This window comes from Nicotiana tabacum, chromosome 3, assembly GCF_000715075.1.
Source record: "Nicotiana tabacum cultivar K326 chromosome 3, ASM71507v2, whole genome shotgun sequence".
Classification (NCBI taxonomy): domain Eukaryota; kingdom Viridiplantae; phylum Streptophyta; class Magnoliopsida; order Solanales; family Solanaceae; genus Nicotiana; species Nicotiana tabacum.
Window position 1 is genome coordinate 151,799,693 of NC_134082.1, and position 23,997 is coordinate 151,823,689.

The 23,997-nt window shown below is 36.4% G+C and overlaps 4 protein-coding genes across 6 annotated transcripts; 2 read left to right on the top strand and 2 right to left on the bottom strand.

Annotated features, from left to right (window-relative positions):
• Window positions 1-5,808: 5,808 nt before the first annotated feature.
• On the bottom strand, window positions 5,809-6,213 carry LOC142177554 (uncharacterized). The gene has a single exon (XM_075246656.1). The coding sequence runs from the start codon at window positions 6,211-6,213 to the stop codon at window positions 5,809-5,811; it is 405 nt and encodes a 134-aa protein (XP_075102757.1).
• An 825-nt stretch (window positions 6,214-7,038) lies between these two features.
• Window positions 7,039-9,944, top strand: LOC107788375 (putative pentatricopeptide repeat-containing protein At3g47840). The gene has a single exon (XM_016610053.2). It carries the CDS (start codon window positions 7,463-7,465, stop codon window positions 9,578-9,580), a length of 2,118 nt encoding a protein of 705 aa, XP_016465539.2. The 5' UTR covers window positions 7,039-7,462; the 3' UTR covers window positions 9,581-9,944.
• Window positions 9,945-11,882: 1,938 nt separating this feature from the next.
• LOC107788377 (pyrroline-5-carboxylate reductase-like) lies at window positions 11,883-20,154 on the top strand. The gene is made up of 8 exons (XM_016610055.2): window positions 11,883-12,230; window positions 12,436-12,665; window positions 14,251-14,299; window positions 16,088-16,179; window positions 17,793-17,865; window positions 18,529-18,649; window positions 18,858-18,963; window positions 19,660-20,154. The coding sequence occupies exons 2-8, from the start codon at window positions 12,462-12,464 to the stop codon at window positions 19,846-19,848; spliced, it is 834 nt and encodes a 277-aa protein (XP_016465541.2). The 5' UTR covers window positions 11,883-12,230; window positions 12,436-12,461; the 3' UTR covers window positions 19,849-20,154.
• Window positions 20,155-20,580: 426 nt separating this feature from the next.
• Window positions 20,581-22,495, bottom strand: LOC107788378 (tRNA (guanine-N(7)-)-methyltransferase). Of its 3 annotated transcripts, XR_001648605.2 has the most exons (3): window positions 22,344-22,495; window positions 20,869-21,880; window positions 20,581-20,753 (listed from the first exon to the last, which is right to left on the bottom strand). XR_001648605.2 is itself a non-coding variant. In XM_016610056.2 (2 exons), exon 2 carries the CDS (start codon window positions 21,840-21,842, stop codon window positions 21,096-21,098), a length of 747 nt encoding a protein of 248 aa, XP_016465542.1. In that variant the 5' UTR covers window positions 21,843-21,880; window positions 22,344-22,495; the 3' UTR covers window positions 20,581-21,095. The 3 variants fall into 3 exon arrangements, 2 of the variants coding, with proteins under 2 accessions (XP_016465542.1, XP_016465543.1); XM_016610056.2 differs by having other exon boundaries at window positions 20,581-21,880; XM_016610057.2 differs by having other exon boundaries at window positions 20,581-21,899; window positions 22,344-22,466.
• Window positions 22,496-23,997: the final 1,502 nt, after the last annotated feature.

Sequence of the window (23,997 nt, forward strand, 5' to 3'; positions counted from 1 at the left end):
CCGTTTTTTTTTCTCCCCCCAAAATCTGATTCAAGACTTCTACCTATTTATAACACATTCCCAACCCCTTTAATTAACTAAAATCAATCCCTTTCCCCTATCAAATCCATTATCTTCCCACTCATCCCCATTACATTAAATAAATATATCATCACCACCCCATTATATATTGTCCCCATGCTTCACTAAACAAATATAAGATTCCTCCCCACTAAATTTTGTCTTGTCCCCCCTTTATATTAAACAACTATATCACAACCCACCCTATTACATTTTGTCCCCCATGCTTCATATAAAAAATTACAAAATGTACAATTCCTAAACTACCCCTCCGACCTTATTGCAATTACTATTTTACCCCCAAACGTACTGCGATTTACCAAATTACCCCATCAGCTATAACAAATCAATTAATCAAACTCAACCAAAATATAGTCAATATGACCAATTTCTACATAAATTCAAACAACAAATCTCATGAACATGATTTCTTCAACATTTCAACAACAAATCACATGAACATGATTGAACAACAAAGAACAACTAAAATTTGATTGAACAATATTTTTAGCAACAAACAAACCTATTTTCAGATTCAACAACAACAACAACAACAACAAACAAGTATATTCAAATTTCTAAATTCAATAATATTGAACTTAAAATCAACTCTAACAACATTACAACCAACAATTCCTATATTAAACTTAAACAAGATTACGAGACAAATTCAAGAAATAATCATAAATGATAAACAAGAAATCAAACTATACAAATTTCGGATTCAAGATCAACCAAACAAAGTATGAACATGAATGAAAATATTCAATAACAATAACAAACAAACTTTGTTAAAACTTCGAATTAAACTTAAACAAAACAAATAAACATATTCAAATCACTAATCTTCAAATAATCAACTAATCTTTCTTAAATTAAATCCAACAAAACTTATAACAAAGATGCATGATCCAAAAATTAAAACCAAAACATAACTTCACATTAAATTACTAAATTAAAAACGAACTTCAAACAAGATGAACACGAACTAAATCTATATTAACAACAAACAACGGATTTGAACGATTTAAACTAATACCTTTCTATATTAAAACTAAACTAACAATTCCTTTTTACAAAAATAAATAAAATTAACATGAAACAAACTGAAAAACAATTAATTAAATTTTCATTTGAATCTGAAAATTAAACCAACAAAACACATGAACAAACTAAAAAAATTAATTCAACGATGAACAAAACAAGAATGTTAAACCCAAATCTTAAACCCACTAACCGGATCGAAACGACGATCGAAGAAGATGGTCGTTTGGCGTCGTTTGAAGACGACGCAGAAGCTACAGTAGCAGTTCCAGGAGCAGCAGCTCAACACGATGGAACAGCAGCAACACGTCGGAGCAGGCAGCAGCGCGACATAGTAGCAGCAGCGCGAATGGAGATGAAGACGCAGCGACAGCCATGGGAGCTCGAGTTCGAGCTCGATGAAGCTCGTCCATAGCTGGTCGTAGCAAAAGAAAGCAGTAGCATGACGGAGAAGCAGTGGGCAGCAGCAAAACGCAGTAGTGGGCAGCAGCAAAACACAGCAGTGGCGGACAACAACATCTCCAAGACTGTTGCTTCTTCTTCTCCACCTCATGTTGCTCGTTGGTTTTCTGTCCAGCGGCGACGAGGTGGTTTCGAATCAGCTGCTCGACGGGCAGCAGTAGTAGAAGAATCAGACAATGCAGCAGCGGGCAGCAACAGTAGAAGAAGCAGACGATGCAGCAGCAACTATGAAGAAGTAGACGATGCAGCAGCGCGACGGGGTTCGACGGAGGGTTGGCTGCGTTTTTTATTGAAGAAAGAAGCTGAAGGAGTTGTGCGTGTGCGAGTGTGTTGGAGGTGTGAGGGACGGGTGGAATGGCAACAGCCATGGCTGCCATGGGAGGGGAGCTAGGGGTGTTTTTGGAGAAGAAGAAGATGAGGAATGGGGGGGCGGATGGGTTTTTAGTTTTTAGGGTTTTTCTTCTTTTCTTTTCTTTTTTTTGTTTTGTTTTGTAAAATGTAAGATAATAGGATGTTGGGTTATGGACTGGGTCGACCCAGTTCGAAATGGACTGGGTCGTTTGGGAAGATTGAGCCATTTTTTGGGCCTGTGGCTTGAAATCGAAGAAGAGGCTCAATTCCGACTTTCTTTATATTTTCGCTCTCTTTTCTTCTTTATTTCTCTAAAACTAAATTATAAAAATACTTAACTTATTATTAAGAACTAAATTAAGTTATAAAAGCACAAATTAACTCCCAATAACAATTAACGCACAATTAAGTAATAATTAAACATAAAATTGTATATTTGGACATTAAATGCTAAAAATGCAAACGATGCCTATTTTTGTAATTTTTAATTTATTTGTAAAACAAATTTAATTACTAACAATTGTATAATTAAATCCTACATGCAAAATGCGACATATTTTTGTAATTTAATTATTTAACAAATAAACATGCACAGACAAACATACAAATAGTTACAAAAATATCACAAAAATTGCATACCAAGGAAAATTATTTTATTTTTGAATTTTTTTGGGAGTAATTCTCATATTGGGCAAAAATCACGTGCTTACAATAGTTTCACAACCTCCCGAAGATAAGTACAGATGTCTCTATATCGATCCGCGACACTCTAATAAACCGGCTTGTGACTTACGACTCCTATAAACCTAGAGCTCTAATACCAACTTGTCACAATGCAAGTTCTTCCTCCGTGAACTCTCGTGACGACACCTAGTCTCTACTACTAGGTAGGCCTAACATTTGTGGAAAAGGAACGAAAACATGAAAAGCTATCAACTAACAGGTAAATTTAAATAAGGAAATGAGATGCCATTCGGAATATAAAATAATCACTTTCGAAAAGTACATAAACTCTTCCAAAACCTGGAATGTCATAAGTCACAAGCTAAAGAAAGAAACAGTACTCCCATACTCCAGAGTTTAATAAAAGAAGAAAATACAATAAGTGTTTGACATGGGGAGGAATAGATAGGGACTCCATGGTCTGCGGACACGGCAGATATACCTTGAAGCCTCTAAAGCTGGCTCGCCTCACTAGCAATGCGGCTGATAAGCGGTACCTGGATCTGCACACGAAAAACATGTACAGGGAAGGGCATGAGTACACAATAACAGTACCCAGTAAGTGTCAAGCCTAACCTCGGTCGAGTAGTGACGAGATCAGGTCAGAACCCTACTGGTATAAATATAATGGAATAAGACAGAAAAAAATATTACAACAAAATAAATACGAAAATCTAACAGGAATAGAATTCAATGAAAGCCAACAACTCAGAACACAGTAATAGCAATAGGGGATCTCTCAGGATACCGTCCCGTAGTCCCAAACGTAAATGTACAGGGAGTCTTTCGGAATACCGTTCCATAGTTCCAAAGTAAATATGCAGTGCTGGGGGATCTCCCAGAATATCGTTCTGTAGTCCCAAAGTAAACATGTAACTCAACCAATATAAATAATAGTCACAACAAGAAAATATACAGTTTGGATTAAGTTCAAATCAAGAAAACCAGGTAATTTCGCTAAACATGCTGCACAAAGTTCAAATAGGCAGTTAAAAATACGTAGGCATGCTTTTCTAATCTAAACAGAATAGTACATATGCTAATGTATTCAAACAAGGAGAAAACAGGTTATGACTTAGTGAAAAATAGAGTTTTAAAACAAATAGCCTGTGTACGTACACGACGCTCATATATCAAACAGTACTAAATCCTGAGGGGAGTTCCCCCACACAAAATTAGGCAAGCCGCTTACCTCAAACCAAGCTTAATGAATCTGTAATAATGCTCTTTCCACGAATATCCGGCTCTAGATGGCCCAAATCTAGCCAAAACCAATTACATAACATAAATATAGTTACAAAAAACTAATTTGGTTAACGAAATCAAAGCTAAGGCAAGAAATTAGAAAAATGCCCAAAAAGCCTCCTCGGGCCCACGTCTCGAAATCGGGTAAAAGTCACAAATTATGAACACCCATTCACTTACGAGTTCACTCATACCAAAAGTATTCAAATCCGATGTCTAAATCCCACTCAAAACTCAGATATTCGATTGGGGAACTTTTCCCCCATTTTTCCAACTTTCTCACTCAAAATTTTTGATCAAATGAAGAAAACAACAATCGATTAATGAAAGATAGCCAAAATGAGTAAGGAATCGTTACCTACAAGCTTCCTCCAAAAATCTTCCAAAGTATCGCCTAAATTTGAGCTCTCAAAGTCAAATGGTGAAGAATGACATAAACCCTCGATTTGGCCCCCTTTTCTGCCAGTTAAACCTCACCTGCGGTCTATTCACCGCACCTGCAGTACCGCACCTGTGAAAAATCCATCACAGGTGCGAAAAATCACTTAAGTCCTCACAGTCGTATCTGGGATAAGGAGGCCGCACCTGCGTGTGAGCACCTGCGGAAAGTCTCCCGCTTCTGCGGTCCTAGGCCGCTTCTGCGGTTCCTTCTTCGCATCTGCGAGCATCGCAAATGCGGAAATAACCTCGCACCTGCGATCCCAGCATGGGCTGCCCAATTCCGCTTCTGCGCTCCAAGTCCCGCTTCTATAGGCTCGCACCTGCGGTAACCTCTCCGCAGGTGTGATTACACTAGCACCAGAAAATCTTCAGCAATGGCCTAAGTCCAATTTTTAACCCTTTGAGCATCCGAAACACACACGAGGCCCCGGGGACCTCATCCAACCATACCAACAAGTCCTAAAATACCATCGAACTTAGTTGAGCCCTCAAATTACATCAAACAATGCTAAAATCACAAATCACCCTCCAATTCAAACTTAAAAAACTTGAAACTTTAAAATTCTACAACCGATGCCGAAACATATTAAACTACGTCTGATTAACCTCAAATTTTATACACAATTCATATTCAACCCTACGGACCTACTCGAACTTCTAGAACCAGATTCCGACACCCGATATCAAAAATTCCACTGCTAGCTCAAAATTTCAAAAATTTTACTTTTGCCATTTCAAGCCTAAATGAGCTACGGACCTCAAGAACACGATGCAGATACGCCCCTAAGCCCAAAATCACCCAACGGAGCTAATGAAATCGACGGAACTCCATTCTAGATTCATCTTCACAAAGTTTCGACTTTGGTCCAAATTCTAAGTTTTAAACCTCCATTTTAGGACTAAGTGTCCCAAACACTTCCAAAAAAACAAAAGTCACAATAGCAGAAATAGATACGGGGAAAACAGTTAATAGGGGATCGGGGCTCTAACTCTCAAAATGACCGGCCGGGTCGTTACATGTGGATGCCCAACCAATTTGTAGTAATTCTCCCTTTTGTGTTTGATATTGCAATAATCACAGTATAATCCATTTGGTTTCTTAAACCTATTGTTCTGCATAGCAGCAAGAGCTGTAGGATCATTTAAATTCAGATTTTATAATGGTTGAGCATATTGTGTTATCATACTTGACTGCATTCGTTGGCTTTCATCTTGCATGAGCATATTGTAGGCTTGGTTCAGTGATGCACTCTGAACTATCATCAAAATTTGGCTGCGTTATTGTGCATAAGTCTCATTTAAACCCATCAAAAATTGCATTAGTTTCTGTTGTTCTATATGATCTACATAAGCCCTGACACTCCCAGGTAGTGGAACTAATGAAAGGTATTCACCCCAAACATTACACAACTTAGAGAAGTATTTAGATATAGTAGAAGTCCCTTATGTCATTGTGTAGATTTTCCCATGTAACTGATAGATTCATGTAAGATTTCTTTTATCAAAATGCTCTTTCAAGTCCACCCCAACTTTATGAGCATTAGATGAATACATCAATCCATTTCCTAGTTCCCATGATACTGAATTTGTGATCCATGACAGGACAAAAACATTGCACCTATCACATTCATGTACTAGGTCTTCTTTATAATGTTCCTTTCGACAACTACCATTAATAAACCCTAGTTTATTTTTTGTTAACAATGCAACTTTCATAGAATTACTCCATGCAGTGTAATTTTCTGTACCAGTTAACTGTTGAGGGATTAGGATACAACCTGGAGTATCAGATGGATGTAGATACAGAGGATTCCTTGGGTGAATATTGGTGAATCGTTCGACCAGATCTCCAGTTGTATGTGCTGGATCTTCATCGTCAATCGACATTGTGCAAAATTACTAGAAATGTTTGAAGCGATTTGAAATTGTAGCTATAAGGAGCTTAAGATTCCAGAAATTGAACTAACTTTTAGGTCAAAAAAAGGGAAAACAATACAAAAAGACTGTGAAGAAAGAAGAAGCTTTGAACAATACAACAATGGCAGAAATTAGGGTTTGCTATGCCCCGAAAATCATTCTCTGCTCATCGATTGTTCTCAATTGCTCATTTTTCAGCTCAAAATTCCACCGATCGATTTGCTATGATACCATCTTAAAAGAGAAATGGAGTTGGGTTAGAGAGTGAGAGCTTGAGTCGACTAAAGAGCGAAGGAGAGAAAATCTCAATTGTATTTCTTCAATCTTAATTACAATGTATATGTACACGCCTATTTATACAACTCACTAACTAACTAACTTAACTATCTTCTAATATAGTCCTTAGCTAACTAATTGTGCAACTAAGTACTACTCTATATCCATTAAGTACAACTGTCACAACTACTAATATTTCTACACTCCCCTCAAGTTGGGTGATGAAATACATTGATCATCCCTAACTTGCATAACATTTCACTGTGCAGTTGTTTCCCCAAAGCATTAGTTAGAATGTCACAACTACTAATATTTCTACATCCCACATATTTTTAGATAATTTTTAAAGAAAATTCTATATAAAGTCTTAAAATTATATATAAAAATTATATATTTATATGTCGGTTTGGTTCAAATTTTTTTACCCAATACCAAATCAAATCAAACCAAACCTCAATTGACTTTTTAATTGGTTTGATTTGGCTTTTCAACTTGAGGGTTTTCCGGTTCAATTTGTACATACCTGGATCTACTATCAATCACATTATAAGAGGGTTTAGAGTAATTAATTACTATTTTTTCAAACTTCAAATATGGTACAACCGGTCCTCATTTGTCCAATGACGGAAAAACTAATATTCCGATGAACTCTAGTCTAGATTATGCCGGTCTGAAGGATAATAGAGTACATACTCCAACCTTGAGATGAATTTAGATAAACTAATGACTGAGCTGAATGTCGTAATACACAGACCTCGTAAATTTACCTTTAGTAAACCCGCCTCAATTTCATCCCGCGATGTTGACAGTATCAAAGCTGCTGCCATTAGACCTTAAGTTGGGTAGAAGGGTAACTGGAATAGTGGCCTCTAAACTTGAAACTTGTTCCTCGTCCCAAAGTTGGGTGATGCATGTAGAGGTACATAGCTAGTACTGAACTGGAATGATATCGCTCAGGTTTTGTCACAGAAGACTTTATGCAACACCAAAATTTACCTATGCTGAATGGGGATACTTTTTGGATGTGGCGAAAAGAAACTATCATTTAATGCAGGAATCCCAACATTTTCCCCTGCAAAATATGCTCGAAATCAACTCCCAATTGAAGGAGTTGGTAAAGAATGGTCAGTTGGAAAATGCACGCCAGATGTTTGACAAAATGACTCAAAGGGATGAGGTCTCATGGACCAACATGATTTCTGGCTATGTCAATGACTCTAGTTCATTACAGGCGTTGTCATTATTCTCAGAAATGCGGCGGGATCCTATTCTCAAAATGGACCCTTTTGCTCTTAGCCTCACCGTGAAGGCATGCGGGCTTAGTATGCATTTGAGGTGTGGTGAGTTATTACATGGGTATTCGATTAAAGCTGATTTTGTTAGTTCTGTTTTTGTGGGCAGTTCACTTGTTGACATGTACATGAAAGCTGGTAAAGTGTTGGAGGGTTGCAGAGTTTTCAATGAAATGCCTCTTAGGAATGTAGTTTCTTGGACTGCTGTTATAACTGGGCTTGTACGTGCAGGTTACAATGAGGAAGGGTTGGTGTACTTTTCTGAAATGTGGAGGGACGGCGTAGAGTGCGATTCGTATGCTTATGCTATTGTGTTAAAAGCGTGTGCTGATATTGGGTGTCTGAATTACGGGATGGAAATGCATACTAGGATAGTGAAGAAAGGCCTGGATATTAGCTCTTATGTGGCTAATAGTCTTGCTACAATGTACAATAAATGTGGGAAACTAAATTACGGTATGTGCTTGTTTGAAAGAATGAAGTTGCGAGATGTTGTCTCGTGGACTACAGTAATCACTACATATGTTCAAATAGGTCAAGACCAGTATGGCATACAAGCATTCTTGAGAATGAAAGAATCGAGTGTGACTCCTAATGCGTATACATTTGCAGCAGTTGTTGCTGCTTGTGCAAATCTTGCAAGACTAGACTGGGGCGTACAACTGCATGCAAATGTTGTGCGTGTAGGTTTTCTTGATTCTCTGTCTGTGTCGAATTCAATTGTCACAATGTATTCCAAATGTGGACAGTTGGGTTCGGCGTCACTTATATTTCATGAAATGAGTAGAAAGGACATTGTTTCTTGGAGCACTATTATTGCTGGATATGCTCAGGGTGGTTGCGGTGAGGAAGCTTTCAAGCTATTATCATGGATGAGAAAGGAAGGACCAAAGCCAACAGAATTTGCTCTTGCTAGTGTACTTAGTGCATGTGGTAGTATGGCAATCCTTGACCAGGGTAAGCAACTTCATGCTCATGTTCTTATCATTGGATTAGATCATACACCTTTAGTACTGAGTGCTTTGATCAACATGTATTCAAAATGTGGAAGTATAGCAGAAGCCTCAAAGATATTAAATTCATCACAAGATATTGACGTTGTATCTTGGACAGCCATGATTAATGGGTATGCTGAACATGGATACAGCCGAGATGCTATAAGTTTATTTGAACAAGTTCTTTTTGCTGGTCTAAGACCAGATTCTGTGACCTTCATTGGTGTTCTAAGCGCTTGTAGTCATGCTGGCCTTGTTGATCTAGGTTTTCACTATTTCAAATTGATGAAAGAGGAGTACAAAATAAGTTTGTCAAAGGAACATTATGGTTGTATGATTGATCTTCTCTGTCGCGCTGGACGAATAATTGATGCTGAGAACATGATCAAGAATATGCCATTTGAAAAGGATGATGTTGTTTGGTCAACCTTGCTTAGAGGCTGTAGGCTACATGGTGATGTTGAATGTGGAAGGCGTGCGGCTGAGCAAATTCTTAAACTTGCTCCAAATTGTGCTGTGACTCACACTACTCTGTCAAACATTTATGCATCAAAAGGAAAGTGGGGTGAAGTAGCAGAACTGAGGAAATTGATGAGATTGAAAGGCGTCATGAAGGAGCCTGGCTGGTCTTGGATTAAGGTCAAGGATCAAGTCTCTGCATTTGTAGCTGGAGACAAAAGACATCCACAGAATGAAGATATTTATGATATTTTGGATCTTATATCCTCAAAAATGGAATTTTCTCTTCAGAATATTGCTTCTATTTTAGAGTAGCCAAAGCTTGAGACACTGGTTGAAGCTTCTCGAAGCATGAGCATCCTTCAGAGAACAAAAGAGAGAAATTTATTCTTTCATTTTATAATCACGATCATATTATGCTAAAAGATTCATAGCAATATCCTAACAGCTCAAAGTGATTTGATTGGCATAGCTCGTGCTTAGTACTACAAGCAGCTTTGTTTAGTATTTTTCCCCAAATAGTTTGGCCATTTCCTTCGGAAATGATCTTGATGTGCTCTTTTGTAGCATCGTCCATTTATGGTGTTGTCATGAGATGTAATTTTGATTTTGAGTGGTAAAGCTGGTGTAGAGCGATGCTATGGGTTTGTGTTATAGTGTACACATGAAAATATTGCAGTCACAGATGTGTCAGATAACTTGATGATGCTAAGCAGAGTAGCTTCTGATAGAAAAAATAATATTTTTAATATCTCAAAAAGAAATATTCAAATTAATGTCTATGTTCCCTCCTTGATATAATATTAATTGCTCTTTATTATACAAATTACTCTTATTGTTTGTAACAGATTGTACAATACAATTTTGAAATAATAAATTTGATTTTGAATACCTATATATTTATGTATATATGCGATTTGAAGACATTTTGTAGCCTTAAATGGTTTTACGTTTTGTTTATTAAAGCCTTAATGGCTTTTCATTTTGGACGTTGCTCAGTCAAAAGCAAACTGACAATTTAGTCTTAATTGTATTTATGTTTCAAAACGTTTTAATTTTCTAATGAAAACATTTGTTTGTAGCAGTCATTCCATTTTGAAAAAGCCATTATGGCTTGGACGTTATCTGAAAGATAGGCCATTTGTTTTCTTTCCTTTTCTTTTGTACTGGGTTTTCTTCTCATAAGTCTTTATTGTTTCTGTTCCTAATTATACTAGAAGAGCTTGTTGAATCCTGGGGATACGCCTAATAATATTTATCACGGTGTGGGCGAAATACCCTTAAGGACATTGTCCTTGACACGCCCAAGCTAAACTTTTTATTCTTCATAATCATTCAATTTTTCCAACAGCTTCATCAAGCAGAGTCGCTTGTGTACTTGCCCTGTGAGCTTTGAGTCAACATGGATGTTGATTCAGTAGATAAGGCATCCTGCAAAACATGTGGAGGAAGATCTTTAGTTGATGGGATAGGATCCATATCTGGAAGCATGCTTAGCACTATCGGTTTGGAAGTTGCAACTTCTATAAATCTAGAGTTGAGTTGGAAAGCTGTGACAAAGAAAAGGTGCTCAAATGGGGATGAAGGTAGTGAACTAGAGTCCCAAGAGAGTTGGAGGATTTTCAGGGTCAGATATGGACGGGGTACCTTTCATTCAATCTTCTTTTGTAATGACAGGGAACCTTTCGTTCAATCTCTGTGATGGTCATGTTTATTAAGGCCGTGCCACCACTTAGGCCTTGTGAATAATTTTTTATTGCACATAATGTCTTGTGCTGTTGGTTTTTCTTTTCCAAATTAGAGTGCAAAGCGTTGCAAGTATTCTTTCTATATGAACTCTTAATTACTTGAAGAAACCAGATGAGTATCTAGCTTTTTATACTGGTGGAGAAAAGATTCCGTTGCTCTCTCTACATACTGATTGTTCCCTGTTACTTCTTTCTTATCCTGCACTCCAGATATGGCTGTGGAAAACTGAGTGTCCAAAATTATTCCTACTTCCCCTTTTATTCAAATGACTACAGGCTGTTTATAGCAAAAAATAAGGACAAATTCAATGTCTCAGAAACCAGATTTGTTTTATTTTTATTTAAAAACTCAACACCTTGTTACAAAGGCATTATGCGCATCATCTATTGTATCTACAGTCCAATAATGTCTTGCTCCTCATAAAAATTTGCGGACTGTTGTTCAAAGACTGAAGGGAAGATTGGAATTAGCAGACTTTGTGAATTAAATGTATATCATGTCAGCATGACTATTCAGACACAAAACTAAAAGGAGCTGCCTGAGATTCTATATTGTTGGCCCATGCTAAGGATGATGAAAGCTCATTCTGTCATAAATAGATACATTCTAGTGTAAAATGCTAAGTTGAAACCTCAAGGCTTAATTGTCCCTTTTTTGGGGGGTTTAAAGTACTTCTTCACTCTTTCGAGGATATAAACGAATTAAAAAACTGATGTAAAAAGATTAAATGTTAACAACTTTATGTATGACCAAAATAATTTAATGACAAATATTAGTTTGAAACGCTTTAAGCGTAATTGATTTTTAACGCAAAATGGAGCGTACAAAAAATTCAGCAGTGCATTGCAAAATTCATCCCATTACTTCTGATGGAAAAGATTACAATTCTAAATTTTACGGCCGTCAGTTGATAAATCACGTCTATTTTATGTAAGCTTACCTAAGGCTGTAATATAACAAAAAATATATGTATATCTGAAAGCAAGAAATAATGGATGCTAGTACCACATGGATGGAAAAAGAGGGAGAACATGTGTATCTAAAATAGCAGTGAATAATCGAGTATTAGACTTGGAACTGCAAATATGTGCAGGGTATAAGGACTAAACAGTCACTTATAGCAAAGTAGTTTAGTTCAAATAGGAGAAAGAGTGTTCATTATAAACCACAATATCGGCTACTCCTTGCCTTGCCTTGCCTTCTTCACTGACTTCAGGTTCGTTACCTTCGCTTTTTCTCCTGATATCTGAATCTTTTTCTCTTATCTTTCTTGTTTCTAATTCTGGGTTTTAGTTTGGACCATCTTATGTTTCTACATTGCATTGCTGTGGATTTGGGAAATCTGTTTTGCATTCAAGATGTTCGATGAAATGCTTCTGAGAAGTTCTGACTCTTGGTTTCCTCTTTTTAATCGCTTTCAGAATATACGTAATATCATTGTTTTGCGATGGAGAATATTTGTCCTCCGATTCCAAGCGATTCATACAAGGTGGGGTTCATAGGAGCTGGAAAAATGGCTGAAAGCATAGCTAGAGGCGTGGTTAAATCTGGGATATTGCCCGCTTCTCGTATTCGAACTGCCCACACAGGATCTACTCGTCGTACTGCTTTTGAGTCTTTTGGAGTTACTGTTTTTGACAATAATACTCAGGTAATTTCTTTGCTGATAAAAAAAAATGCGAAAGTAACAGGACAATCTTGTCGATCATTTGTTTTTTCCTTCCCGAATTCATTTGATCATATGTTCAGACAACAAAATTGGTAATATAAATGCTTCAAATTTTTGATGTTTTCACGCTCTCCTTACAGGCTATTAATAGCAACAATCAAAGTTATTGATTTTGAAAAGTTAGAATATAGGTAAAAGATATAATTATTGCTGCGACTGACTTACTTATTGCTTGTATTGATGCAAGACAAGTGACCTTGAATACATCAGCAAGAAGACCCTTTTCCAGATAAAATAATAACTATAATCAGTGGCGGAACTAGGATTTTAACTAAGGGGTGTCAAAATATAAAGAAGTAAAGAAATGAAAAAATAAATGAAACGCAGTTTTACTAATGAAAACACAACGCGATTACATTGTCACAATTGTACTCGACAAGGTTTCATTTCTTGAAATGATTTTACAATAGTATCATTAAGAATATACTAAATACATCTTCTTTTATATAAAGCACCACGCAACCAATCAAAAATTCATCATTCATCTGACTCCGCACTTAATCAATTTAGTTAGACGGTGCTTTGTCTTGCGGGTGGTTAAGATGATATTTTTATTAAGCTTAAAAAGAGTCTTGGACAAAAAAGAGTTGCTGCTTTTGTGGTCTCATATCTTTGTGTCAATAACTTGTTTGTCGTCAAGTTTTGACAGATAAATTACCTATATTTGTGTTACTTTTCTGTGACTAATTGTGTGTTTTTGTCATTCTATTGGTTCCCTTTATACTTATATGTTCAAGTTTAACATTCTTCCAAAGATAGTTTTCCTCCAGCAATGTATAATCTCATATTTCATCGTCATTGGTGGAATAATCATTGGGAAAGGCAACTGGTGAGCACAAACACTCTTCAAAAGAAACAAATGAAGTAGAAAAATTAAGTCATGTTGCAAACAGGAATAGAACCTACGACCTTTGGGGATTTTTGCCCTTAACCACTGAGCTGAAGCCCCAACTTGTGTCAAGGGGTGTCAAAATGTATATTATATCAGTATAAAAAAGAAATTTGACCTATCTACACAGTATAATTTTCCGGCAAAGGGGTGTCGCTTGACACCGCTTGGAACAACCTTGCTCTGCCCCTGACAATAGTGCGAAGCAAAGTTCTTGGATTCAGATTGACCTCAAAAATCTTGTTCAAGCAAAGAGACTCATCATTTAAAACCTGAGTTCACAAATACTTAGCAATTGCTATGTCAGTATCACCTCAAGGTCATCTCATCGTAGGAATAGCAAAAATGTACACTATCTTCTTTCTCTATTCGCTTACATGATCTTTTTGTTTTTGTTTTTTGTTTTTCTGAAGATCTTATTTTAGAACATTTGCAGCCTGCATTTTCGGTTTTCTCTAAAAAAAAATATCTTTTGTTTCTTCTTTTGTTGTTTCTAGAAATAGGACAAATCTGAGATCTAGTAACTGATTCTAGTTTTCTCACTTTATCTGTCTTATAACTTTTTAATGGTTCTTTGAAGATTCTTATTTTGCATGTTTCTTGTTTTTGTCCGAGCAGGTGGTTGAAGACAGTGATGTGATTATATTCTCTGTGAAGCCTCAAGTAGGTATGGTGCATCTCTTTTCCTTTCTCCCTCTTTGTCTCCTTTAAAAAAAAATCTTATGTTTTTCCTTTCAACAATTGGGGAGAATTTGAGGTCCATTTTTCCATCATAATTTTGTTTCCTGTTTCGATAGTCGCAAAGTTTCCATTTTGAGGAAACAGGGAAAATAAGTGAAAGATAATATTTCCTCAATGAAATGTTAGAACTAAGCAACCGTAAGATAAAGTTGTAAAACAACCTATTGTAAAGAGGGATCATTTGGTTGGATGCATAAGGAAAAAAATGATCATAGCAATAACATTCCGCATAACTAATACTCCCTCTGTTTCAATTTAGATGACACATAGGGCTGTGCACGGATCGGATTTAGCACATTTCGGATTCGAATTTCGGATTTTGGATTCTAGAAAATGCAATCGGAATTCGATCCGAATTATATCGGATTGGATCGGATTTTAAAGTTTGGATCGGATCGGATTTCGGATCGGATTAGTATGCGTCAAAGTTAAACTAATATGTATATTTTCTTTGTAAAAGAAGCAATACATTAAGAAAAATTCATGTTTATGCAATTATGAGAGTACTATGGTGCCAATATTGCTAAATCTAGCAATTGTAAAGGTAATTGCTATGGTGTCAGTAAAGGAAGTATTGACTATCCGAAATTAAAGTGTACTATTTATACATTCCCTAATAATTTCGGATTTCGGATCGGATCGGAATAAAATATACCAATCCGAATTCGATGCAAAATCCGAAATTTTAAAAAACACAATCCGAAATCCGATCCAATCCAAAATCCAAAATCCGAAATTGAATGGATTGGTTCGGATTTCGGATATCCGATCCGAATGAACAACCCTAATGACACATATTCCTTATTAGCCCGTTCGAAAAGGAATGACACATTTCTATATTTAAAAATAATTTCACTTTAGACTTTTTATTCTACCCACTTTACCCTTAATGAGAAGCTCTTATAGTCACACAAATATTATGGCCCCACTAAGATTTTGCTCCTTAAGCTTTTAACAGCACATGTTTCAAAAGTCTTTTTTTTTCCTTAAACTTTGTGCCAAGTCAAACTACATCATCTGAATTGAAACAGAGGAAGTACAACTTTTCGCTTTCAGCATACTACTCTGTGTTACTAATGTAATTTCTGCATAACTAATACAACGTTATGATTCATGGTATACAACTATGCATCAGTAATGCAACATTTGATTCTACATAGAGGATAAGATAGGAAAAGATCACTTGAGATGATTTGACTACTTAAACTCAAAATGCACCAATCCTTAGGTGCAACTACAATATCTCGGAGTCGTTGCGGATTAAGAAAAAATTAAACACAATGGAAGCAAAGGCAATATCAACTAGTTGGTGTTAAAGTTTAGTTGTTGTCACAGTTACATTAGGTTATGCCTAAGGAATAAGTGTGAGATTTAGAGAATCTCTAGTTTTAGAGAGTCCTTGGTTTTTTCAGATAAGTACTATTCGTTCTCTTTTGCACTTCTGAAAAACCAAAAAAGAATAGTACTTATAAAAAAAGACCGGAATATAAGTATATAGAGGATTCATATTGCCAACCTTACTATTTCGATATTGAGGAACTCAGGAACAGTTAAATTGAGTGATTGACATATTTTATTTTATTTTGCTTGCTCCTGTGGAATATTTTAGGTGCTAAAGAAGCTGCAGTTTCCAGATTGATTGCATTTTCACTTTTATTGGATATATTGAAAATTGGTGGTGATTTTGCTGTTCTACTCACTTTTTTGAATGCAGTTAAAAATGTGGTGTCACAGTTGAGGCCAATTCTTTCAGAGAAGCAGCTTCTGGTGTCGGTTGCTGCAGGTGTTAAGTTAAAGGATTTGCAGGTTTGTCTGCAAATGGTGTTGGAGCTTCACATAAAATTCCTTAACAAGCTAAATCGTTGAAACAAGCTTTTTATTTTAGATGCTATAGTTTCGGGAGCTGGCTTTGACATTATAAGGACTTTGTGACTTGATTACCAAATTTGTTCTACAATTTATTGGTAGTTTAATCTAACACCATGGAAGTGGCAAGTACAGTTTTCTTAAATTATGAAAATCACGAAACTTTGCTGAGAATCACACAATTTCATCATCAAATAACAAGTAGGAAAGTTTAAATAATGGAAAACTCTAAACTAAACTTAATAGGACTATTAATCCGTCACAACCAAGAAACTATTGAAAATAAAATAAATAATAGTTCTTAAAATACTGATGAGTAAATATCTAATATGGGTATGTGACGAAAATGCTTGGGTCTAGCTCATTAGACGAGGATTGTCCAAAACCATATAAGGAACAACAACACACTTCCTCAACCGCTGTGGGAAAATCAAACAGCCCCCACCTTGGCCTGGTTAACTTGAGCGTGAATAACATAACATGGGGATTCAACATTGTGTAAACCAAGAATAGGAATGACCTGACTCGGGTACCATGTGAAGAATATGAACGTTGGGCCTAACTCAACCCTAAAAGATAGTGCATGATGTGAGGATTGCCGAAAATCATATAAGGAGACCACATTCCATTTTCATAAACAATATGGTACAATATAACAGGGTACATGTGGTTTTTGCTAATTTTTAGCATATCTTGAAGCATCCAAGTGCCCATACCCAATGTACATACATTTGACATGGCTAGATCAAGGCATATTAAGGGTCATGTAACACAGGAAAATAACTATAGAACAAGGCTTCTGGATTAACTAGAGAATAATTAAAATTAGTGTGAAAATTTAATTCTGTTCCCTCAGTCCTGTATCATGAGCATTCAGGATTTTTTCTGTGTGATTTCTTTTATGTTATTGTGTGCATGATATATGTATGGGGGTGTTCCTTCTGTTTAGTCACTTACTTCCTCTTTCTTTACAAGTTACCTGTCGCTGAAGTAATATTCTGCTTACATACAACACCAGTAAAGAGCAACTTGACACTAGACGCCCAGTGTCAAGCTTCTGTTGTTTTGCAATATATGTAGGTGATGATTAACAATCACCTAAAGTGTACATAGTTGAAAGATGGATCATTTCTCTTTTCTTTAAGCTTATGATTTTCTTCTATTGGGCTTATTGCTTCCTTACAACCTAACATCCCTGCTTTCTTCAAATCAATGACATTCTTCTTGTGGTTCCAAAGGTACAGACCTTCTGATGGTGGGAAATTTAAAATTGGCCCAGTAGAAAACTTTTATTTGCTTAATCATATTTTCTAGAAATGAAGGTGAAACCAACGACTCAATTTACTGACAATTAGCTCAAATGCCTAAGCTAGCCATGCCTTTTAGTGTCTACAGATGCTACCTGTATATTTGCTCTGAGTAAAGAGTAGAATGACAACTAGATGCACGAAAGCATGCATATCTTCTCAGTTAATGATTCACTTTGTTGATTCAATTTTCTATTTTTTTACCCATTTCGCTGAAGCATCTCCTATTTTAATCCTTTTCTCAAGGAATGGGCAGGTCAAGGACGATTTATTAGGGTGATGCCAAACACTCCCTCTGCTGTTGGTGAAGCCGCCACTGGTAAATGAGAAATAGATACTGATATTTGAATCATGTTACGGTTATCCTTGATTGTTCCTTCAAATAAAATATTCCCGAGACAAGTCCTCTCCCTATACTTGAATCTCTAGTTGTATCTAAGCATTAACTTTGGACATGGATCTACCAAATGTTTGTTGTCTATGCTACATTGATTTGGCTATGGATAAGAACCCTATAGGGGTGAATTAGTTTCCTGTAAAGGTGCATGCAGTTTTTGAAGAATCCACACTAAGTGCACACCCCATATCATACATATTCCGTTCTACACCAAAGGATTTATGTAACATGGTTTGTTGTTGAGAATTTTGTTTGGAGCCTTTGATAATTAAATAAAAAATTGAGATGTTAGGAAATAGAATTCAGAAGTAATACTTTCTTACAATATCCATAATCAGACTTTTGTCAAATTCTGTCCCATATGTATTGAAGTAATTCTATCGTCTGTAGCACACATGAACTTTGCATGTTTGTGACGTGAATATATTCTCTTGGTTGATCTTTTACCTTGAAATATTTTCTCTAGTGTAGGTTACTGAGACACTAGTAATTCTAATTTTTTGGTTGATTCTAATATAACTATGTGTGAGTTGTTCTCAGTTATTGCTATCTATGTATCCTTCTAATTTAAGTGTCTTTATATAGTCTTTACTTTGGGGGAAAAGGCAACAACAGAAGATGGAGAACTTATTTCCCAGTTATTTGGAGCAATTGGTAAGGTGTGGAGAGCTGATGAGAAGCTGTTTGATGCAGTTACAGGCTTAAGGCATGTTCTTTCTTTAATGTTTCTAAAACCAGATTTATTATCACTTAATTTGATGCCAATGTCTGCTCTTGTGACTAGCTGTTTGTTGAGCCCGCTTGGGGATCTTAGTTCTTCCGAACTGCTTTTGCCTATACAAGCAGAGTTCATGCAAAGTTGGGAATCCAGTACCATTGTTAACAGAGTCTATTCTTTCTCCTTGAAATGTCAGTGGTAGTGGACCAGCCTATATTTTTCTAGCAATAGAGGCGTTGGCTGATGGAGGGGTGGCTGCTGGTTTACCTAGGGAGCTTGCACTTGGACTAGCTTCTCAAACTGTAAGTTAACAGTTACTCACCAATTTGTTCATACGCTGTCGTTCAATATGTTAGTATGGTTGTGTTCTTTGGAATAGCGAGAAGCAGCGAAATTGTGCTTTTTCTCTCCCTGATTCAGCCTGAGTTCCATTTAGATGTCAAGGTTCATTTGTTCTATAGGGGTGAGGTGGTTGTTCGCGAAGACAGTGGTTTGCTTACGGTTATATGCATTTTTAAGGCTAAAGTATATTATATTATCTTACTTACCTTGCAACTTTTTTAGATGTACAAGTACAATCTTTTTCTTAAGAGATGTACTAATTTGTTTTCATCTTTCTACTTGCATCAATTAGTCCTTTCAATGCCTCAAAAACTGTTAACAGTTGTTTATTTTGTAGCTTATTTAACTGACATAGTAGTAGTAGTAGTAAAACTACAGTTAAGCAGTGTTCTAACCCACAATAAGTAGAATAAGTTGGGGATCATCTTTTGAGTGCTCTCTCCTTTGTTATTATGACAGGGGAAAGGCAGCTTTTCAACTTCTCTACATTGAACTTCTCTTGTTCTCTGTGAAAGATTTACTAGAACTATAATTTAAATGAGTTGCACATTTATCTAATGTGTTTAGAGGATTCCTTTTCTTCTTCAAGAGAGAGAGTTACACGCATGCCCTCGAACGTGCTGCTGGTTGACTGACCCACTGATTCTCTGCTGCAGGTACTAGGAGCAGCATCAATGGTCAAGGGTATGGCCAAGCATCCTGGTCAACTTAAGGATGATGTTGCATCACCTGGGGGGACAACCATAGCTGGAATTCACGAGTTGGAGAAGGCTGGATTTCGTGGTATCTTGATGAATGCAGTTGTAGCTGCAGCTAAGCGCAGTCGAGAGCTCTCTCAAAATTAATTTAATTATCACTTAGGCTAGTGGTGGACCAGCCGGAAGCTGTGTGTATCAGAGTTGTGAATTGCTACTAAAGTTAAAGCTGCAGAGCTTGTTGATGTAATGAGAAAAATGAGGCTGTGCAGTTCATTTTTTACCAAAATAAAGCACTGTATCTTTTTACCTTTTGGACCAAACTGCCCCTACTTATTAAAGAGCGTGGCACAATCACTATAAATAAACATTATTTACAGTTAATAGCAGATTATTATATGTAAACATCAGTTATTAGTCAGTAATTATTTAAGAGCAGAAGAAAACTCGAGAAAAGCTTCGTATTCATATCTTCTAGAGTGGTGCAAACTGAATTGAGGCATTCTTGGATTGTCCTAATTCTGCTTTATTAGTACTAGGTCATGCTGTAACATATCATTCTTGCTTCGTTGTGCAAAACAGAGTTTTTATAGCAAAAGACTTGCCAGAAGCTTTATGCCCCATCAACCTTGAGAGCAAGCAAACGGTGATAATTAAAAAGCAACACGCATATTGAAAGAAAAAACAAATAAATATGTATATGATATATGTGTAACAGGGATTTGGGTCATAGTTCGGGGGTAACTTATGTATTTTGCCTCACTCAGATTGATAAAAAGGTTCATCATGTGTTGAACAAGTAGCAAGTCAAGTTCAAACGAGAATGATACTTGTCACTGCCCACTGGAATCTGGATATACCATGAATAAGCAAAGAGCATGATATAAGCAGAATATAAGCATTTGAATCTAAATAGAGGTGGTACCTGTTCTAGTACAGCTAATATTTTATCAAATATTAGTACAGCCTCCTCTGCTAACTCAAATATTATCTTATCCTATCAACATTCTTGATGACAATGCACTAACAGCAAAACATTCTTCTGCAGCTATCCGCTAAGCATATCCAGCAACAAAAAGTCCATTTTAAGCGATTAGCTAGAGGCTTACAAGAGTAGATGAGCAGAGCAGCCTTCAGAAATGATAAGGTACTTAAATAAATAAAAACTACCTGCATTCTCAAGAATGGGACAACCAAAATTGAAGGATGAAAAGGCCAAATGGTGATTAATCTCCATAATCCGTCACAAGAAGTATCTATAAGTAGTGCGCAGACCACATTTGTATTGGCTCAACAGCGGAAGACAGAGAATATTTTATCTCTTACCATCAAGCATGTATGAAGACTCAAAGCAGTAAATAAAGTTACAAAAATTCCTAGAACTTCACCATGATAATTCAGTGAGTTGCAATCCGCCTATAAACAGCTCGGAATGTTTGCCCATCGTTTCGTGCTACCTTTTGTCCTTCTTCTGTTGCAGTACTGAGGAGCTTTACAACCTGATCAGTTTCAAGTTCTTCAGTTGTTAGTGCCTCAAACAGTGGATGTTCTTCCAAACACGATTTCATCCACTCACCAAGCTCCTCAACATCTGTTATTGTGTATATAATTCCACCTACTGCAAGCACATAAGCATACTCGTCAAGCAAGAATGGACTAATAACACGTCGACGATGATTCTTCTCTTTGAAATGGGGATCCGGAAACAAGAAAAACATCTTTTTCAGCTGTCCTTTCCCAAAGTAATTTGGAATGTACTTCATTGAATTAGTCCGTACCACCGAAACATTCTGGTATTGACCAGGATTGGTTGTCCTCAACCCCAAAATTCGCTCCTTCACATACTCTGTCACCTTGTCCCGCAGCTCCATCCCAACCATAAGGGTATCAGGGAAAAGGGGTGCAAGGGCGATTAAAAGACCTCCAAATCCACAACCAACATCAGCAAACTGGATCTTTTTAGAACCATCTACTTTAACCATTTCAGGGTAATGTAGGGAATAATCAACCTCAGCGGGGGAAATAGGAATTGGAAAATGCGAGTCACTTAACGGATTACTATGAGCACGAGCTCTATAAAAACGTTTACGGGGCAGACCAGTTTTCTTGTTGTGTGTAGGATTTGAAACCTCATGCTCCAACATCTTTTTAGTTTTTCCCTTCTTTTTTCCTCCTCTTCCAACTGCATAACATAGCAATTACTAAAAACAAGAACTTGAGCACTAAAATTCCAAGAATCTTAATTAAAAAAAATTCATTTTTGATCCATCTTGATTTGCAATTAGTCCAAAACAGCACATAGTAATGCAATTTCAAAAACCATAGTTGTCTCTAATTCAAGAGTAATCATCATTAACTTGCTGGGGTTTGACTATTCTTATTGTGCTAAATACAACACATAAACTGCATAGACACACTATATACCCACCTTTTTCTCTTAACTATTTGGTAAATGGGGTTCACAGAATGAACTAAAAATTCGAACTTTATAGAATTAGAAGCTTATATTTTTTGAATCCTGGCAAAAATTCAAGAATTTAAACTTAAAAGACAATTAAAAAAAATCACAGCAGGAAGTAAAAGAGAGAGGCAGTGTGAATGAATATGTTCCTTTACCGATTTTCAAAAGTTCTACTTTTACATACCTGTTTCTGAAGTTCGATGATCCAAAGCTTGAGATTTCCGGAGAAGAACAGAATTTAGCTTCACGGAGTGAGAGAGATCAGAGAGGGTAGGGGAGTAGTGTGCCCTAGTATTTTTCTGCTGGTTGGGCTTTACGTATCCAACTTATTTTGGCCCTTGTCAGCCACTTACCCATCAATGAATGCTCGGCCCAGTCCACCAAATAATCTCTTTTCTTTCTCTTCCTTGTTTTTTTTTTGTTGTAAAAATAGCACGGTATAGCCAGTTTTTGGATTGGTCATTCAAAAATAGTCAGCATTTATGAAGTCAATAAAAAATAGTCACTATTTTGCTGCAACAGAAACCGGTCCAGCATAATATACTGGAGTTCGGTGCACCTGTGTATGAACTCCAACATATTATGCTGGACCGGTATACTTTGCTGACTCCAGTATAATATACTGGAGACAGGAGCACCGGTGCTCCAAACTCTAGTATATTATACTGGACAATTATATTTGCTGGAACTCCAATATATTATGCTGGAGTTCTACTGTACTTATGCTGGAACTCCATCATATTATTCTGGAGTTCCAGCATACTTATCCCGGAACTCCAGTATAATATGTTGGAGTTCAAGCATACTTATGCTGGAAATCCAGTATAATATACTGGCGTATTTTCCGGGTTTTGAACAGCGCTTAGATTTTACATGAAAAATGACTAAATTTCGATTACTTTTGAAACTGGGCTATTTTTGAACGACCAGTTGTAAATCTGGCTATTTTTGAATTTCTCTCTTTTTTTCCTTAAAAGAAGTGGGAAACGGAGATGAAGAATTAAGGAATTTTTACCTCCTATAGTAAAGGTTAACACCTTCGTTATTTTAAATAAATACCATTTAAAAAAATTATATTCTATAGATACCTTTTAAAGTTTATAGCAAAATATTTAATTTTGGTTACCTCCTATCCCTAAGCCACTAAATACGCTAAGCAGTTACACTATTTTCTTTCTCTCTCTACTTTGATACATCTCATTCTCTTCCCTCATCCCATTAAAATTTCCGATCTCCTCTTTCTTCCACCGGATTTGTGCAAAGCCCACTTCAGAGATGCTGATTTCGAATTGTTTAGTGCGTATGATACTTTTCTGAAGTTGCTATTAATATGATTTAAGGGTTTTGGGAGTATAAATTGTCACATACAATTCGATGTGCATGAAGAAGAGAAAGAAGATGACCGTGAAATGGAAAATAAACAAGAAAGAGATCGACGAAGAAATTGATAGGGAAATTGGTTTATTACATTCAAGAAACAGAAAACTCATGATGTTTTCGGGGTTCCTCCTCTTAGAGAATTTAGAGATTTTAGCTTTCAATTGAATGTCAAAGAGAGGAGATTTCCTGATTTCCTGTCCTCAGTTCAAGATTATCCTTTTTCTGCAGAAAGTAAAGACGGTATACCAAGTCCAAGATCCCATCTTTTTCCTGAGTACTCATTCAAATTGAGGAAGATCAATGTACGTTGCTCGGTATTTAATTGATTTTCTGTTAATATATTTCAATGTATTTTCATGTATTTCATTATATTCATTGTCTCCTTTTTTCCATTGTAATTCAATGTATCTTGTTGTATTCCATATATTTCATTGTATTCACTGTCTTTTTTTCCATTG